The sequence below is a fragment of the Danio aesculapii genome, chromosome 3 (assembly GCF_903798145.1).
Source record: "Danio aesculapii chromosome 3, fDanAes4.1, whole genome shotgun sequence".
NCBI classification, from domain to species: domain Eukaryota; kingdom Metazoa; phylum Chordata; class Actinopteri; order Cypriniformes; family Danionidae; genus Danio; species Danio aesculapii.
The window spans coordinates 31,481,223-31,501,679 of record NC_079437.1 but is presented as its reverse complement, the minus strand read 5'-3'; the positions used below and the strand labels follow the sequence as shown (position 1 = coordinate 31,501,679).

At 37.0% G+C, this 20,457-nt stretch overlaps 1 protein-coding gene across 2 annotated transcripts in view; it reads left to right on the top strand.

The window, feature by feature from the left end:
- Positions 1–20,457, top strand: part of cpt1a2b (carnitine palmitoyltransferase 1A2b) — a 63,290-nt gene that overhangs the window by 16,320 nt on the left and 26,513 nt on the right. For both annotated transcript variants that reach the window (XM_056453690.1, XM_056453691.1), the window contains 8 exons: positions 480–581; positions 726–863; positions 2,249–2,326; positions 5,215–5,322; positions 8,809–8,896; positions 8,969–9,164; positions 18,380–18,568; positions 18,651–18,756. In XM_056453690.1, the coding sequence (XP_056309665.1) occupies positions 480–581; positions 726–863; positions 2,249–2,326; positions 5,215–5,322; positions 8,809–8,896; positions 8,969–9,164; positions 18,380–18,568; positions 18,651–18,756 (1,005 nt within the window). The remainder of the gene's footprint in view (positions 1–479; positions 582–725; positions 864–2,248; positions 2,327–5,214; positions 5,323–8,808; positions 8,897–8,968; positions 9,165–18,379; positions 18,569–18,650; positions 18,757–20,457) is intronic.

Genomic DNA, 20,457 nt, shown 5'->3' with positions numbered 1-20,457 from the left:
GCAACTGCTTGATGCTGTCATGTCAATATGGATCAAAATCTCTGAGGAATTTTCCAGTACCTTGTTGAATCTATGCCACGAAGGATTAAGGCAGTTCTGAAGGCAAAAGGGGGTCCAGTCTGGTTCTAGTAAGGTGTACCTAATAAAGTGGCCGGTGAGACCACAATCATGGTCAACTTGCTGTGACGTAGAGATTCCCAGGCTCTGTTAGCCAGCTAGAGAATATAACCATGGTGACGAAGTCAAACAATAACAATACTCAACAAGACTATTCAACACATCCTAATACAAATTCTGAAGTCTGTTTATGGCATTAAAAACAACAGTGCATCTGGAATAAACTGAAAAGGCCAACCCAATAGAGACAGTTCCATTAGAGTTATTTAGGTAAAAACATTCTCACGACCAACCGGATCAGATTTGCTTTGTTAAACCTTGTATATATTTGTGTTCTTGACCTCCTTTTTCTTTACTGTCAGACCCTCGTGAAGTTGTTGTCTTCTAGAAAGCCATTGCTGTACAGCTATCAGACGTCATTACCGCACCTGCCAGTACCTCCCATTAAAGACACACTGGAAAGAGTGAGCAATAAAATATGTATTAAGTTGTGTGCTTATAATGTGCATGAGTGCTTGTTTTCTGGGAATTGTCATCTTGCTAAAGACCCTGCCTGCATGGTTTATTTGGCGCCAGTGAATGCTTCTCAGCTGTTCTCTCTGTTTTAGTATCTAGAATCAGTCAAGCCACTGCTCGATTCGGACGGTTTCCAGCGAATGAGGAGACTGACATCAGACTTTGAGAAAAGTCTTGGTAACCGCCTGCAGAGATACCTCAGACTCAAAGCACTGTGGGCTACAAACTATGTATGTGATGAAATCAGTTATTGTCTGGTCATTACCATAGCTGTCATAGTTATCATAACATGAGGATGTACTATAGTCACATAAAGTACTGTAGCTGTTTAAAACCCCTTAGTATAATAGTTTAAGTGAATTAAAAATGCATTAGTATCGAATGATAGATGCTTCAAACTGCTCTTGAGAGCAATTCAATTTGGTTTGAGGCATTTTAATTCAGCATAAAAATTGATAAATTACAACCCTTTAATAACAATCATGAAGCATACAACTTTTTTATTTTTTTATTTATAGAAGGTTTTATGAAAACATAGCACCCAAACGGGTACATCATGTATACATGTTAACAAAATTATCTCAGTGTTATTACCCGATACCAACTAGAACATGCACCAAAACACTAGCAAAAAATATAGCACCATTAAAAAAATCTTAGACAGACTAATGGAATAAGAAACAAAATTGAATGACATGTAAAAGAAAGAAGAGAAAATAAATTACAAAAAAATAATGATTACAGAGACATTATTAGACATCTAAGGAAGGGGCACTATATTTTGTCATACATCTTCTTTTTGCCAAATCTAGAGAAAGTAATCTTTCCAGCCTGAGGGCAGAAACCATTTCAGCTAACCATTTACATGCAACTTTTAATATGTACAGTTGAAGTCAGAATTATTAACCCCCTGAATTATTAGCCCCCCTGTTTATTTTTTTCCCCAATTTCTGTTTAACGGAGAGCAGATTTTTTCAGCACATTTCTAATCATGATAGTTTTAATAACTCATTTCTAATAACTGATTTATTTTATCTTTGCCATGATGACAGTAAATAATATTTGACTAGACAAGACACTTCTATACAGCTTAAAGTGACATTTAAAGGCTGAACTAGGTTAATTAGATTAACTAGGCTGGTTAGGGTAATTAGGCAAGTCAATGTATAACGATGGTTTGTTCTGCAGAAAAAATATATCAGTTTATCGGAAAAAATATATAGCTTAAAGGGGCAAATAACTTTAAAATGGTGTTAAAAAAAATGAAAAACTGCTTTTATTCTAGCCAAAATAAAACACATAAGACATTCTCCAGAAGAAAAAACATTATCAGACATACTGTGGAAATTTCCTTGCTCTGTTAGACATCATTTGGGAAATATTTAAAAAATCCAAAGGGGAGCTAATAATTCTGACTTCAAATGTATATAATAAAGCAACGTTCTGACACTTATATAACCAACTATTTGACGATGTAAAAGTTGTGTGTGAAGGGTTAACATAGAAAGAATATAGAATGTAGAATGTATTTAGTTATTTTTAAACATTCGATTAGAATAATACAGTGTGTCATTTCTAAAACTGAAAAGGTTAATTGTACCTTTGTTTCCTCCAGGTTAGTGACTGGTGGGAGGAGTATGTTTACCTCCGGAGCCGGAGTCCAATCATGGTCAATAGTAACTACTATGGCATGGTAAGTGAACCTTTAAGATCTCTCATTTTCACTTATCACATTTTTGTTGGATCAGTATGAAACTCTTCTTTTTTCTTATTGTGATCAGTGGTGTAGAGTACCAAATTACAAATACTCAAATTACTGTAATTTACTAAGTAGTTTAAAAATGTGTACGTTTACTTTCCCTTGAGTATATTATTAGTGTTGTACCGGTACTTTTACTCCACTACTTTCCTTCAACCTGCAGTCACTACTTAGTTTTTTCTTGTCTATGGGGATTAGAAAAATCTGTCCTGTGATTCCTGTCTAATCAAATCGCACATAGAAGGTAAATCCATTCATAATGAACTACCTGAAGACATGGTGATTTATAACTACACCAAACTGTTTGGAAGCATTAAAAGTGTCCAAGACCTTGTCCAAAATCTTGACCCAGAGACTGTTTAAATACATGTCACTGATGAGAAGATGACGGATGTTTACTGTATGATGACCGAAATACCCTTAAACACCCAGCAGGCACAAGACATCAACATGACATCAAATTGACATTATACCCCAACGTCGTGGGGACGTTGCATTTTGTTTGTAAATAAAAATCGGTTTGACGTCAGAACCCAATATCAGGTCGACGTCAATGTCCAACGTTCAACCTAAAATCAACCAAATATCAATGTCTTACAGCTTGACGTTCTGTGGACGTTACCAGGATGATGTCTATCAGACATCCTTTTGGTTGCCATACCATATGAACGTCATTTGACATCATTATTGGACATCAAAATAACGTTGTCCTTAGATGCTGGCTAAACTTGAATTATGGTCACCTGACGTGACAACCTAAATCTAAGCTAATATTAATGTCTTATGACACTGTGTGCCTGCTGGGCAATAACTAAATGCGTTACAAAATGTCACGTTTACACACATCCACAAATAACATGTAAATGTATCAGCATTCACAGTGTTATACTCCCTACTTTTCAAAGGTCTACTTTTTACTCATACTTTGAGTAATATTTACAAAAGATACACAGTACTCTACTTGCACTACATTTTTAGGCAAGTAATGGTACTTGTACTTGAGTATGATTTTTCAGTACTCTTTACACCACTGATTGTGACATATCTGTGAAATAGAGATAAGGTTGGGTGGGATTTAATTTCATCCATCTGGAACTGATAGGATGTTGAGAAACTTAGCATTGCAAACTAAATTAAAACATCATGTTAGCTGAGGAGCTGTATTTAATCAAAGTAAGATATATGAAAAAATAACATGATTTTTCACAAGTGAAACATGAGCACACATTGCTTTGCATCATATAAACACAACCAAGCCTTAAAAATACACTACGGACCACCCCTTTAAAATCTCCACTGTGAAAAGACAGCATTTTGAGAAGTGAGAAGAGATAATGAAAATTACAGGGCATTTAATGTAGACTGATGAATCATAAAACCAAACCGGAAAATTCCATTGTAAAAAAAAAAAGTTTTATATTGTAAACCGTGCAACATTCTGTAAAAAATTGCATTGTCAGTTTTAGTTTTGGTGTGACTTTTAGTTTTAGACATACATTGAATAATATTGCTTTTCTATAATACATCTAGGTCACCTTATCTTGCTTTGTCTTGCTTTTATTTAGCTTGAACCAAATTTCAAATTAAACCTATATAACGACATATAAAATAAAACAATAATTACTTCTAATTTTGTGGAAGACAGTGATCAAAATTAAGGAACAGCAGTTGTTGTAGCACAAAGCTTTTCTGAAGACTTTTAAATGAGAAGATCAGAGGTCCTTGCCTTGAATGACTTCAGCACATCTGCTGCCACAGGACATCACTCGTCTAATGTGATTTTTCTTCAATCACTTCTACAATCTATAGTGGGTTTCTTAGCCATAAGTTTGTTGTTTTCACCTGCTTTACACATTTTGATGGGTTTGTCCTGCATGTAAATTGATGGCTGGGAAGGGAAGGAACTGCTCACTCACTCACTTTCACTTAGTTCCTGATTCATAACTGGCAATTGTTTTTTATGCCCTTCCAGCCGCAACCCAGCACTGAAAGTACACTTACTTGTGCTGGAGAAAACAACACCAAACCACTAGTTTTCCTCCCCTGGCATCTACACACATTGGGTTGAGTCTCTTAGTTTGATGATGAGCATAATGTTTCCCATCAGATCCAAAATAATGAAGCTTGCGTATATATGTATATATGTGTGTATATATATATGTGTATATTTATATATATATCTGTCTGTCTGTCTGTCTGTCTATCTGTCTATCTGTCTATCTGTCTATCTGTCTATCTGTCTATCTATCTATCTATCTATCTATCTATCTATCTATCTATCTATCTATCTATCTATCTATCTATCTATCTATCTATCTATCTATCTATCTATCTATCTATCTATCTATCTATATATATATATATATATATATATATATATATATATACACACATATACACACACATATATATGTATATGTATATGTGTGTGTGTGTGTATATGTATATGTGTATATATATGTGTGTGTGTCTATATATATATATATATATATATATATATATATATATATATATATATATATATATATATATATATATATATATATATATATATATATATATATATATATATATATATATATATATAAAAAACAATTATGCGGTGCGTTTGCTCCTCAACATGCACTTTTACCTTGATCACAGTCAGCGTCTATCAAAACTTGAAAAAACGTTCATTTCAAGATATCACTTAGATTCAAGTGATCCTTCATATTCTCATCCTATTAAACAAGGACGGGAAAATCTCACTCTAATTTTGTGTGGAAAGTTTTAATGCTTTCAGATTTTCTTCTTTAGTAAATTGTGTGCATGTTTTTGTATAGGACTTCCTGTATGTGACTCCAACTCCTAATCAGGCAGCTCGAGCTGGGAATACGATCACTGCCCTGTTCCTGTATCGCCGAAAGGTCAACCGAGAGGAGCTAAATCCTGTATGTTACTCAAAGCTCTCAGCAGCATTTAAACCAAACCCCACCCGACACCACTTTAACTTTCTGAAAGTGAAACTGCTCTATATTATTCAGACCTCAGTCATTCCCTGGGATTTCCATGACATATATCAGTTTGTCTCTGCCAGGCATACAAAATAAATATTTTTTGTGTAAAATAAATATATTTAAATGTTTAAATCCTTCTTTGTAATATGAATACAGTTAAATTAAAAGCATTAGTTGAGGGCTGATTTACAGTAGAAGTGAGAATTATCAGCGCCCCTTTAATTTGAATAGAATTTTTCTTTTTTAAATATTTCCCAAATTATGTTCAACAGAGCAAGGAAATTTTCACAGTGTGTCTGATAATATTTTTTCTTCTGGAGAAAGTCTTATGTGTTTTATTTTGGCTAGAATAAAAGCAGTTTTTTTTTTCAAATATATTTTAAGGACAAAACTATTAGCCCCTTTAAGCTATATTTATTTTTTTCGATAGTCTACAGAACAAACCATCGCTATACATTAACTTGCCTAATTACCCTAACCTGCCTAGTTTACCTTATTAACCTAGTTAAGCCTTTAAATGTCACTTTAGGCTGTATAGAAGTGTCTTGTCTAGTCAAATATCTAGTCAAATATTATTTACTGTCATCATGGCAAAGATAAAATAAATCAGTTATTAGAAATGAGTTATTAAACTATCATGTTTAGAAATGTGTTGAAAAAAATCTTCTCTTCGTTAAACAGAAATTGGGGGAAAAAATAAACAGGGGGGCTAATAATTCAGGGGGCTAATAATTCTGACTTCAACTGTACATATTTAGAGTGTTTGTACGAGTTTCCATTGTTTAGTGTTCCTTTAGTTTCTTTTACATTATTTTTGAATTAATTTTTAAAATGTGAATTATACACCAATGAATTTTATTCCTGAATGCGACATTGTAGCAGTTTTGATCTGGTGTGACTTACAATCAGGTGTGACTTTTTTTTCTGAAAATACAGTACATGATGGCTTTATAACCTCTTATTTAAGGGATAGTTCACCCAAAAACGGAATATTCTGTTATCATTAACTCACCGTTCACTTGTCAGAAAGCTTTATGATTTATTTTTTTTGTTGAACACAAAATTAAGATATTTTGAAAAATGTTTTAAACCTGTAAGTGTTCACTTCCATGTTTTTTTTCCTACTATGGATGTCAACATTTTTCAAAATATCTCATTTTGTTTTCAACAAAGCAAAGAAGGTTTTGAACCACTTCACTCATCTTTCGGAAGAGACGTTAAACTGAGGTTCTGTGGTCATTAAAAATCCTATGGTACTTTGGTAAAAAGTAGGGGTGTAACCCTGGTGTCCTGGCTAAACTCCCTCTCGGTTCTTAACCATCATGGCCTCCCAATCATCCCCATCCACTGAATTGGCTCTATTACTGTCTCTCCACTCCACCAATAGCTGGTGTGTGGTGAGCGCACTGGCGCCATTGTCCTCTGGCTACCGTCACATCATCCAAGTGTATGCTGCACACTGGTGGTAGTGTAGAGAGACTCCTCTCATGATTATGAAGCGCTTTGGGTGTATAGCCATACACGATAAATGTGCTATATACAGTTGAAATCAGAAGTTTACATACACTGTATAAAAAGGCACATAACCATTTAAAAAAAAAAGTCAGATGTTAACGTGACTAAACTTTTTCTCTTTTAGGTAAGTTGGGAATATCAAATTTGTTTCTGTTATGCTTAATAGCACAATAATGAGAGAGATATTTTTTGAGAAATTGATATAACTTATCATGAAAGTCAAGTTTATATACAATAAGATTATTATGCCTCTAAAAAAGCTCAAATGATGGTGTCAAGGTTTTGGAAGTTTCTGATTGGCTAATTGACAACATTTGTGTTAATTGGAGGCACAACTGTAGTATAGCATTTAAGGAAAACCTCAAACACACTGCTTCCTTTTGTGACAACATGGGAAAATCAACAAGCTAGAATCAACAAAAAAAGCCAGATTACAATTTGCTAACTAACACTGGGTAAAAGAATAATTTTTGGAGACATGTCCTGTGGTCTGATGTAACTAAGATTGAACTGTTTGGCCATAATGACCAGTGTTATATTTGGAGGGCAAAGGGGAAAGCTTACAAACCTAGAAACACCATCCCAACTGTGAAGTATAGGAGTGGCAGCATCATGTTGTGGGGCTATTTTGCTGCAGGAGGGACTAGTCCACTTCACAGCATAGATGGCATCATGAAGAAAGAAAATTATGTAGAAATACTGAAGCAACATCTCAAGACATCAGCCAGGAAATTAAAACTTGGCCACAAATGGGTATTCCAAACAGGCAATGACCCTAAGCATACTGCCAAAATGTGCTTTAAGGACAACAGAGCGAATGTTTTGAAGTGGCCATCACAAAGCCCTGATCTCAATCCTGTAGAAAAGACAGCCTACAAATCTGACTCAGTTACACCAATTCTGTCTGGAGGAATGGGCCAAATTCCTTCAAACTATTTTAAGAAGCTTGTGGAAGGATACCCAAAACATTTGACCAAAGTTATAAAGTTTAAAAGCAAAGCTACAAAAATACCAAGGAAATGTATGTAAACTTTTGACTGTTTAGAAATTAATAAAAAAATTATCCATTTTTTTTCTCTCTCATTATTCTGGCATTTAGCAAATGTAAATCATTTAGGTGATCCTAACGAACCTAAAATAGTAAACGTTTAGTATGATTTACCATTAGACATTTTTTAAAAATTGTTAGGTTCCTTTTTTTAGAGTGTATGTAAACATCTGGTTTCAACTGTAAATACACATTGCATTACATTAAATTACACCTGAGGGTCAGTAAAAATTAGTAGGTGAACTATCCCTTTAATTGATAAACTACTCTGAATATTTTCGCAGCTACCAACATGTCACAACTAATGTGTCAAAAAGCTAGATTTCCATCTGTTGCTCCTTTTAATCATTCTTGATCATTCTGTCAGTCTAGCATGGGATGTTGTATTGTTGCCATGAATAGGTGCATTTATTTAGACAGCTGTGAGGATTGTGCTGTTGTCACAATGGGGTTTAAGTAGATCGTTCACCCTAAAAAGAAAAATCTGTCATCATTTACACTCCCTTGTTTGTTTCTTCTGTTAAACACAAAATAATATTTATTTATGAAGACACTGGAAGCCAGTAACGTACATGGTATTATGACTGTCTATGGTACAGATTTCTAGCTTTCTTCAAAATATCCTCTTTTGTGTTCAATAGAAGAAAGAAACTCATAACACTTGAACTCCGTTTGAAACTATTGACATTGAGAAAATACTGAGGACATTTTTATTTTTGGATGTTCATTTAATGCAGAGGTCTGTGATGAACAGTGTGCTGTGACAAAATTGGTGATTTAATGAGAGAGCAGTATAGGGCAAAATCTGAATCAGTTTTTCTGTAATAATCGACATTATGACATAATTATTTTTATAGAGTCGTATTCCTGGTACGGTCATACCGCTGTGTGCAGCTCAGTGTGAGCGTATGTTCAACACCACTCGAACGCCTGGAGAGGAGACTGGTAAACGCACATTCATACAGACATAAGTACGCATGAAGAAAATGGCTTTGATGTAGTCTCTTTGTCTCTCAGATGTGCTGCAGCACTGGCAGGACAGCGAGTTTGTTGCTGTTTATCACAGAGGCCGTTACTTCAGATTATGGGTCTACCGAGCTGGACGATTGCTCTCACCTAGGGAAATCCAATTTCAGATTCAAAGGATTTTGGATGACCCCTCACTTCCTTCACCAGGAGAGGAGAAACTAGGAGCGCTAACAGCAGGAAGCCGGTTAGACACTTGTGTTTTTCCCATCGGGGGTATTGTGTAGATTTATGTCAGCAAAATACCTTACTGTGTATTATATTTTCTAGATAGGTCTGTTCATTCCAGAAGAACTTTTAGACAGCATCCTCTGTGCATTGATGGTTGTAGTATTCTGTTACTTTCAAATAGTTGTCTTTGATTTTCTCATTTTAGAGGTAAAGACTCATGAAATTTTATGAGTTATCCTCCAAAAAAAGGTATAATATATACCCTTTTATAATACCCTTTATAAAGAGTATAATATAATATAATATAATATAATATAATATAATATAATATAATATAATATAATATAATATAATATAATATAATATAATATATCATTCATTCATTTTCTTTTCGGCTTGGTTCCTTTATTAATCTGGAGTCGCCGCAGCGGAATGAACCCCCAACTTATCCAGCATATGTTTTACGCAGCGAATACCCTTTCAGCTGCAACCCATCTCTGGAAAACATCCATACACACTCATTCACACTCATACACTACGGACAATTTTAGCCCAACCAATTCACCTGTAGCGCATGTCTTTGGACTTGTGGGGCAAACCGGAGCACCCGGAGGAAACCCATGCGAACACGTGGAGAACATGCAAACTCCACACAGAATCGCCAACTGACCCAGCCGAGGCTTGAACCAGCGACCTTCTTGCTGTGAGGCAACAGCACTACCTACTGCGCCACTGCATCGCCCAAAATATAATATAATATAATATAATATAATATAATATAATATAATATAATATAATATAATATAATATAATATAATATAATATAATATAATATAATATAATATAATATAATATAATATAATATGACTCAAGGATAAGTAACAAAAACACACCTGATTCAGATCATCAGCTCATTATCAGAGACTGAAAGAGCTGAAATAGGTGTGACAGACAAAAGACACATCCAAAACATGCAGTGTTGGTGGTCCTCCAGGAATGCGGATGAGAGAAACTGACCTATAATATAATGGCTGCACTGCAATGCACTAGATAAAATGAATTCTACTAATGAAACGTGTCTTCCTGTCTGTATAATTAAAGTAATAAACTACTTATTAACTGAAACTGTTTACAACAATGAATACTTTAGTTATCCATTAACTGCAGAGATATTTGCAATATGCACTTCCACCAGTTTTTTCTTCCAGTATTTCATAATAGTTTCCATCTAATCCTTGATGATTACAGGAAAGGAATGTTAAAGAGCCCATATTATGGGTTTTTGAAAATGCCCTTCCATGTAGTGTGTAACATAGCTCTAAGTGAAGTGAAATATCCAGCTAAGGCTTAAATCTGTAAGTGTACAGTGTTTAAAACTATTGATTCATCTATAAAAGAGTCGACTCATAGTGCTTCAAACGAGTCATCTTGATAACGAGTCATTAGGTGTTTCGCGATGACGCAGCTACGAAACACAAGTAGTTGCGCGCGCAAACCCGGGAGATTTGAAACCTGCGGCCCCGCCCACTAACAGAAAAAAAAGTCTCACACACACACAGAGACACACACAGACACTGGTCGAATGAAGTCACGCTGTGCAGATGGATATTATGGACAGTCTAATCAAAGATGAAACATCAGCAATATAGCCCAGCCTTGAGCAGTTCTGAGTGCTTCTGAAAACTATATGCTTTCAAAGAAGACTTCTTCAGTTTGTTAAAGGAAGGATCAGTATAGACTGTCAGAACATGGATCAGTGCATCATGGATCAGTTTCTACCCCCATTTCACAAGTGTAAGTACGTGCGATTAAAATTATTGCCTTGTTTACTCTAGCTTGCAAATGATGTATTTAGTTGTGTCTTGTTACTTGTAACTGCGTGTACTGTGTCAGGTTAACTCTTTATATTCTCATATCGCGTGTAAAGCCACGTTGAAAACGCGACGCGTGCCGCTTTGATTACGGATCGTCAGCTGTTTACACACATGCAACGGACAAGTTTTAAAATATTTCAGCTCAATATTATTGTCTCCTCGTGTGTGTAACGCACGGGTATTCGCGGATATAACTGAGCGCCGTTCCTCTATGGACGCGCCAGCCCTGTGTGTGTGTGTGTCTGTGTCTCCTCGTGTGTGTAACGCACGGGTATTCGCAGATATAACTGAGCGCCGCGCCGCGCCCTCTCTATTCAGCCGCTCCTCTATGGACGCGCCGGCCCTCTGTGTGTGTGTGTGTGTGTGTGTGTGTGTCTCCTCGTGTGTGTAACGCACGGGTATTCGCGGATATAACTGAGCGCCGCGCCCTCTCTATTCAGCCGGTCCTCTATGGACGCGCAGGCCCTGTGTGTGTGTGTGTGTGTGTGTGTGTGTGTGTGTGTGTGTGTGTGTGTGTGTGTGTGTGTGTGTGTGTGTGCGTGCGTGCGTGTGTGTGTGAAAAGAGCAAGAAGACTGTGACCTCCTCGCCAGTTCTTGGACTTTTTGCTCAATAAAATAGTTAGTCGTCAGTATTTTCTAGTCCATCGTCTGGGTTTACATTCACCCACTGGCAACCAAAATCCACTATGAAGCGTGTATGCACTGTGACTACTTTTATATTGTAGATTAGCAGCTGGGCATTTCACTCTCGCGCTGAAGCCTTGTCCGTGTCGACCAATCGCAGCAGGCTGTCATCGGTCCAATCAGCGCAGAATAGCTTCGCGCTGAGGAGGGGTTTGGGAACAAATGAATCGCTGAACGATTCATATGGGAGTCGCTGGGATAATTAGGTAAAAATAAATGCAGATTATAAGACCATCAAAGTGTTTTTTGACCTTGCATGCATATTAGACTGTTGTTGGAGACCCTTACAACCTAAAAATGACCCTATTTCATGTATAATATGGGCTCTTTAATAATTCATTGGACAGATATTACACCTTGCACAAAATACAGCACAAAATATCCACAATGCAATTTTTTTTATACAACTAATCCAAAAGTCATCAATAATAAAATATTATAACCACGCTCTATATAACATTTAGATTTTTAAAATATATATTATATATGTAATATGAATGGGATGCTGGACAAAGGGGTGTGGATCCAAATGCAGGGTTTATTATGTAGATAATGGTCAGGCAAGCAACAGTCAATACAGGAGCAAACGGATGTGTACGGGCAATCCAGAGTTGTGGTTAATACACTGACGAATGGTCAATAGGCATGCAGCAAACAACGTAAACAAACAAACAAACAAACAAGGCGAGGGTAAAAACCGGCAAGAAAAACGCATCATAATGTTCACAAAAGCAGTATAACAAGACTCAGCAACAATGTGTGTGTGTGTGCTGTCTCATTCCGCTGTGGTGAATAAAGGGACTATTCCTGATGAATAAAGGGACTAAGCCAAAGGAAAATGAATGAATAAATAAATAAATGAATGAATGAATGTTTGGTTCCCTTCAGATCATGCAATATTTCCCCCTTAAATAATACAGGAAAAAACAGTTTTATTGCGAGTTTTAACCCAAAAAGGCATCAATATCTGGTCCCAATTGGTGCCCAAACAACTGTTTTTTTTTTTTTCTTTTTGTCAAACCTTAGGCCTGGGACCACCAAAAAGGCACATGCACATTAATGCGCTCTATGAATAATTTCATTCATTTATTTTCCTTCATCTTTATTCATTAGGGATCGCCACAGGGGAACAAACTGCCAACTTATCCAGCATATGTTTTTACACAGCGGATGCCCTTCCAGCTGCAACCCATCACTGGAAAGCATCCATACACACTCATTCACACACATAAACTACGGCCAATTTAGTTTATTCAATTCACCTATAGCGCATGTCTTTGGACTGTGGAGGGAAACCGGAGCACCCGGAGCAAACCCACGCCAACACGGGGAGAACAATCAAAGTCCACACAGAAATGCCAACTGGCTCAGCCGGGACACGAACCAGCGAATTTCTTGCTGTGAGGTGACGGTGCTAACCACTGAGCCACCATGTCACCATTACAAATTTTATTTTGTATTTATATAAATGCCAAAACTTGTGATTATGAAATCGGACACTAATAAGATATTATGATGAAATGGCTTGGCGCGATGTGTAAAGGATAAACAGTGATTACATCACTCACTCACATTCCTTGAGCTTAGTCCCCCATTTGTCAGGATCACCATGGTGGAATGAACCAAAATAGAGATGGCTATTCTAATTTTGCTCTGAAGGAATTCTTGAATTCACTGTCCTGGAATTCCCAGCACAAGCTTTGGTAATTACAACTCATCTATATGCAATTTGGCCAGAGCTGCTCCAGAACATACTCATCTGCCTCAGTATCTTAGTTGTAATTACCTGACCACTGCCATACTCATACCTATCTATTAAGTACATTAGTATGCTTGGTGAGCAAGTTGCTGTCCTTTTTTCTGGTCTTACTGCACCTATCATCAATTTTGACTTTGGCATTTTAACATTTTGAAAGAGAATGTGCAAATCACTCTTTCAAACTGCCGCATTTGCTTCTTATCCCAGCATTTCACAGGCATGTTAGTCTTTACCTGAATACATGATTGTTTTAATATCTGCCTGAAAGGCTGTTGTTCTTTATACCCACATCTCAGAGTTCATCTCACAGGACAAGGATATTTTAGGTAATCCACAGAGCGCTGTATGTTTTCTAAAATGACATCTTCAGCCATTCTTTATTGTGCTGTTGATAATGTCATGCGCGTCATCCAAACTGGGTTCTTCTATTATATTGCCAAGCACCTCAGTTCTTGCGTTCTGTCTTGTAGAGCTCTTTGACTGTAGTATTACACAGTGTTTTGATGTCCAACTTCTTGGTGCATGTACTTTTTAACCTTGACTTACGATGGCGAGCTTGCTTGTACTTTGTTGAACATTGCCTGTTCCTGAGTGAATTCACACTTTCGTTTTAGTTCGTAAACCTTCTTTTATTATGGTAACACTAGTCTAGGTTTACCTGGGTGCAGGAGTGTTGGGTGTCAGCCAGCAGTTAGTTGGATTGAAAAGGGGTATTTAGATATTATTTGTTAAATATAGCAAATAATTGTCTGAACTGTTTGCAGTCATTACATGCAGGGAATGCCGTTGGCCTCATTCACAGGGTGCTGATCCTTTTAAATAGTTTTTAACTATCAAAGGGTATTACCACACCCTGCTCACAAATGAGCTAGACCAGTACTTAACCTGTGCCGTCACCCGCTGTTGAAGCATGTCTCTTTGTCTGTTCATGTTCATGACACAAGCAAAACAATGCAAAGCTGTGCTTTCAGATGTCTTTAGAATATTAGACAGAACTATAAAGAAAGGAATTTTTAAGTCTGTCATACACACACACTTCAAAAATTGTTGATGGGAAAATCATGTTAAACCATGACATACACTACCTGACAAAAGTCTTGTCATCTATACAAGTTTTAGAAACAACAAATAATAACTTGGCTTCTAGTTGATCATTACGCCAGAATAAAATATGATCATGCCTTGATTTTTAATCAGTAATTAGGACAGTAAGGTCTGACTTTGCTCAGACAAAAGTCACTTAACAGAAGTAATGTACAGTATAGAATATAAAGTCATGGTGCAGTAGAAAAAGAATTAATGTTGTGTATGACTCTCATGAGCTTGGAGGACTGCATCCATACATCTCTGCAATGACTCAAATAACTTATGAATAAAGTCATCTGGAATGCCGAAGAAAGCTTACTTGTAGGACACCCAGAGTTCATCAAGATTCTTTGGACTAATCTTCAATGCCTTCTCCATCTTATATCAATAATATACATATCTGGTGACTGGGCTGGCCAATCCTGGAGCACCTTGATCTCCTTTGCTCTCAGGAACTTTGGCTGGAAGGCTGAAGTATGATAAGGAGCACTATCCTGCTGAAGAATTTGCCCTCTCCTGTGGTTTGTAATGTATTGGGCAGCACAATGATGATACCTCAGGCTGTTGATGCTTTCATCCACTCTGCAGATCTCTCGCAGGCCCCCACACTGAAACCTGTAACCCCAAATCATGATTTTTCCTTCACCAAAACTTGACTGTTTCTGTCTTGTGTCCATGCGGGTTCCAGTAGGTCTTCTGCAGTATTTGTCATGGTTTTCCAAATGATCAACTTGAAGTCAAGTTAATATTTGTTGTTCTCACAACTGGGATCGATGACAAGATTTTGTCAGGTAGTATACATCCTTGCCTTAAATCTCAAGGGGAAAGCTACTTTGGCAGTTGAACAAAAATGTAATAAGCACCCACTTAGGGCTCATCTAATGCTGCTACTTTTTATAACATCTATTACTTTCAAAAGTCTGTACATGCTGCAATGACAAAAGCTTAGGCAAGCAATTGGGCATCAGGTCAGACAGGAAATGTGAGGATTTTGCACACACCTGCACCATTACTTTAACGTTAATGCTTGAATTCCTGAAATGAAAGCAGTTTTACACCGTGTATATAACCTTCACAATTGAATGCTACTGTATGTGCACATTTTAACATGCTGTACTGGGATGTTTATTGAACCACAGCTATTCACATCACCTCCATCAGCATCAGTTTAGATAACAAAAAAACATTAAGCAGAGCCACCCCATGTGTTTAGTGCTAGAATCTATTGTGTAGATATTTCTTTTATATATATTTTTGAAAACATACAGTATTTGTTGTTTAGTTGTCATGGGAACTGCTTAAACTGTCTGCAATTGCTGGTTCATTCTTGACCCAGATAAAATGTGAGTCATTCTACAACTGTGATGGCAGTTTCACATTCTGCAAATACTGTAGGTTGGCTGAAGTATCTCATCACTTTTGTCCAATCTTCTCTCTTCCAATTTTAGTGAGCCTGTTCAAACTGTAGCTTAGGTTTCCTGTTCTTAGCAGAAATAAGTAGCATCCGGTGTGGTTCTTCTGCTGCTGTAGCTCATCTGCTGCAAAGTTTGATGTGTTGTGTGTTGAGAAATGCGCTTCTGCAGATCTCGGTTCAAATTGAGTTAGTGTTCCCTTTCTATGAATGTGCTGTTTATATTACTCCACATTAAGTGAAAGTTTTTCAAAATTTAAAGTACATTACAATTTATTAACAATAGATGAAATGCATGAGAAAATAAATGCACTTCCCTATTCAAAGTCAAGTAAAACCTTATTACATTCTCAAGAATAAACCTTATATTAAAAGGATACTTCACCCAGAAAAAAAAAACTTTGATTGACATTTTCCCTTTGTCATCAAAGGGGAAGAGCCCTGCCCATTAGTGATGATTTCTCTCTCTCTCATTAGCACAAACAGCCTGAATGAGAAGCAGCCATCTGCTATTAGAGTTTTCATTGTACCTGCTTAAGATAATGGGCTCTATTTTAATTATCTAGGTGCAAAGTCTAAAGTGCATGGCACAAAAGCATTAAGGTCTTGTCTGAATCCACTTTTGCTATTTTAAGGAAAATTTTTACTGAAAAATATGCTCTGCACCCTGGTGCATGGTCTAACAGGGTGTGTTTTGAGCATAACGTGCATTAAATTAATCAGAGTCTCATCTTACATTCCCTTTAAGAGTCAGTTGCGTCCTGCCATGGCACATTTGCTATTTACATGGCAGACTCTGTGAGTGGGAAAAACTGAACGCTTCACTTGCGAGAAAGCAATTAAACACACCATGTGCAGCGCGAGGATAAAGAACGAGCCTCCTCAATTCGGCCTCTTTACTTTCTCTTTACTTTACTTTTACTCTTTACTTTACTCCTTTACTTTCGTAGATAAGGAAATGGTGTTGTACGCACTCCACTGAAGACATCCATTAGCCTAAATATTGAATTTCGTTTGTTAAGCACAAAGAATTGTTCAAAACTATTTCTAAATTGTTCTAATTTCCAGCAAACAAATAAATGAACAATAATAACGAAGTGTGGTCAAAAAACTGAGTTAAATCCAAACACACATCCTATTCTTATGCCCCATATGGTGATGCAAACATCTTCAAACCAGACAGATGGACAAATCTAAACTTGCTTTTAATTAAAACAAATATAAATGTGCATATAATAAATAATACTGCCAGTAATAATAATATTATAATAAAATGCTAATTGACATGAATAAACTGAAAAAGCCCACAGAGATGAAGGCATGGATGCAGTAGTTTTTATATCTATGTAAAAAAATTGTTGTAACATTTTAATCCTTTTATTTTTTCATATGTAAAGATATTTGTGAATTGCTGTACATCGTGTGTATATTAAGCATTTGAACCCACATAGGCGCATAACTAACGCACTCTGCGCTGGGCTTTAGACCTGCTTTTACATGGTCAATGGCATGGTCTATTTCAATTTCTCAGAATAGCAATGCGCCAACAATGTGCCTTAACACACCTCCTTTATAGACCGGCACACCCATGAGTCCACAAAGTGGTGCAAATGGGTTTACTATTTAAACAGTGTGGCTCAAAATGTGAAAATTAAGGTTGCGCTGGTCTGAAAATAGCAACAAATCACGCCAAACACATCATGTGCCTTTTTGCGCCAGGTGTATGACAGGGCCCAATGTCAGAGGATAATAAATGTGGAGTTTCAGGATGTACAAATGAACTCTGTAGTCTCCATAGGCTCCCTTCTTCTGAGACACTTATTTTGATATTTTCAGTTTTTCAAAGAGATAAAGTTAGCCATGTTTTAAATCTGCCATTATGCTAATGCATAGGCATTTATAGCTCCACCCTTATATGAGAAAAGCACAACCTCATTTTTATTAAAAGCGAAGGCCACCAAAATGGCACAATCCGAATCAAAACCAAAGGTCCAGGTTTAAAGAGTTATACAAAATTATTTGTGTTGTATACACACTCTAGGGACACCAGAGACTTAATTGGCTTCTTTAAATGAACTTCATTTGCACTTGTATGTTGACACCCTGATGAAGGCAAGGCATTATCAGACAGATGGCCCGGAACATATGTCCCAGAGGTGAGCCAGACAGCTTTTGCTATCTGGAAGGTTTCCAACATCTTTCTAAATATCTTATCTTGTTCTTAACCAATAGCTTTTTGTTTATAACTCATAAAGGTTTGTAACAAGTAAAGGGTGAGTTAATTATGAGAACTTTCATTTTTAGATGAACTATCCTTTAATATCTCAGTAAGATAGTTAAAAGGAAGTGTATATCTGTTATAAGAGCATGTTATCACCAATGGTTAAGATGCTTAAACATCTTTATCCTCTATCCAGGACACCCTGGGCTCGTGTGAGAAAGCAGTTCTTCAGCTCTGGAGTCAACAAGCAATCACTAGACTGCATTGAGAAAGCAGCATTTTTTGTCACGCTTGATGACCAAGCGGAAGGCATGAAGGGGGAAAATCCGTCTGAGAATTTGGACCGATATGCCAAATCCCTTCTTCATGGAAAATGCTACGACAGGTGGGAGAGCAGCATATCTTGTTTGTATTGAGAAGTTTTGTGTGTCCACAGCTTTGCTTCACTCATGTTTTCTTTCTCTCAGGTGGTTTGACAAGTCATTTTCTGTCGTGGTGTATAAGAATGGAAAGAATGGGCTGAATGCAGAACATTCTTGGGCCGATGCACCCATAGTAGCCCACCTGTGGGAGGTGAGTGTGGGAGTCTTAAAGCAGCAGTTAACATAATGATCTTGAGGTCAAATGGCCAGTCAACCCACTGGCCGTTTATATTAACACTCTCTGTTTTAGTATAAGCAGATGAATTGTCTGTGGGTGTTGTGAATAGACAAAGACAGAGTTGATCTCTCCCTCCCACAGCAGCATTCATGTGTTTATGACTTTTAATCTTCTATTCAAGCTTCCAGACACATTAAACATTTACATCAAATGAGTATTTGTACACATATTGAGAATTTGTTCTCATAACAGTGAGTTTTCTTTGAGTTTTCTAAATGAGTGTCTGCATGCCCAGTGTGATTTCCCTGAAACATACACAACTCCATATAAGTTTTATCTTCTCGGCTTTTTGCCATTACACTAACATTTTCCACTCTGCAGACGTTCTCTTGCCAGTTTAGTTCTCCAGCAATTTCATTAAATTTGCCATCAAATTTACTACAGATCTTTAGCCAGCTGTGCGCACGTACTGTATATCTGCCATGTTAGGTTGTTATAAGGCAGCTTTTTTGTCACGTTTCTCAATAACAAGACATGAAATATGAAAATAATCCAAGAATATGACCATGGGAAACATTTTCTGACCCGTTTTTTTTTTATTTATTTATTTATTTTTTATGAAAGGCTACCTATCGCATTGGTTAGTTTTTAAAGTATCATGGTTAAAACTATCCAGAAACATTAAGCACTGCAATATATACAGTAACAGGTTATTTGGGATTTTACTTTCAGCCAATGCACCTGGGGCCTCATGGATCAATGCTGCGTACACACAAAAACCTTGCGTACGCCAGATTTCACGCTAACGTTTTGATTTACTAACGATGAAATGAACGTGAGAATGTGCGTTGGTCCACGCCAACTTCATGTCTGGCGTACGTGCATTTCTTGTGGGTGTTTGTTTTATTTCCGTTGGCGACTCCTAGAGGCAATTATGTTAAATTGCACACTACCAAGAATCTCTGAGCCGTGCAATGGCAGCTGTATGGGACCGGATCATCCACATGTCTAGCAGGTATATAAGGTTTCCATACCATGCAGTTGACCACCCAAACATTCAAGCGCAGTTTGCAGCGATCGCCGGTTTTCCCAATGTAATCGGAGCGATCGACTGCACGCACATTGCTATAAAGGCACCATCTGAAGACGAATTTGCCAACGTGAATCGGAAACATTTCCGTTCAGTAAATGTGCAAATAATATGTGATGCTCAAATGCGCTTAACACAACACACACACTTATTAATGATTGCTACTCGTCTTCATGATGAAGAGTTGACAAAATCTGATATGTAGTGGGGGTAAAAAGAGGAATGAGTTCATCAGATGCTGGATTCAAATCGGGTTCATGATCGATCATGTCAAAACATGTTGCCATGCGCTTTACGAGCTACACCACTCACGCTGCTATTTGCCACTCTCTTTAGTTATGTTGTCTGTGTCAATCAAACGGTGATGGGCAGGAATCACTCAACTAGCTCATTCCAACGAGATGTGCTATTTGCACTTAACCTAAATAGACACTACAAAATTTTGCACCTTTACATCAAACCATTTCTTTTTTTAATTCACTCACAGTGCGATGTTCAGCCCCCACTGCGTGAACCGCGTCAGCTAAACTCTCCCACTCTATTATTTTTTCTTTTGTTTTTAATTCTGAAGGACAAACTTCCAA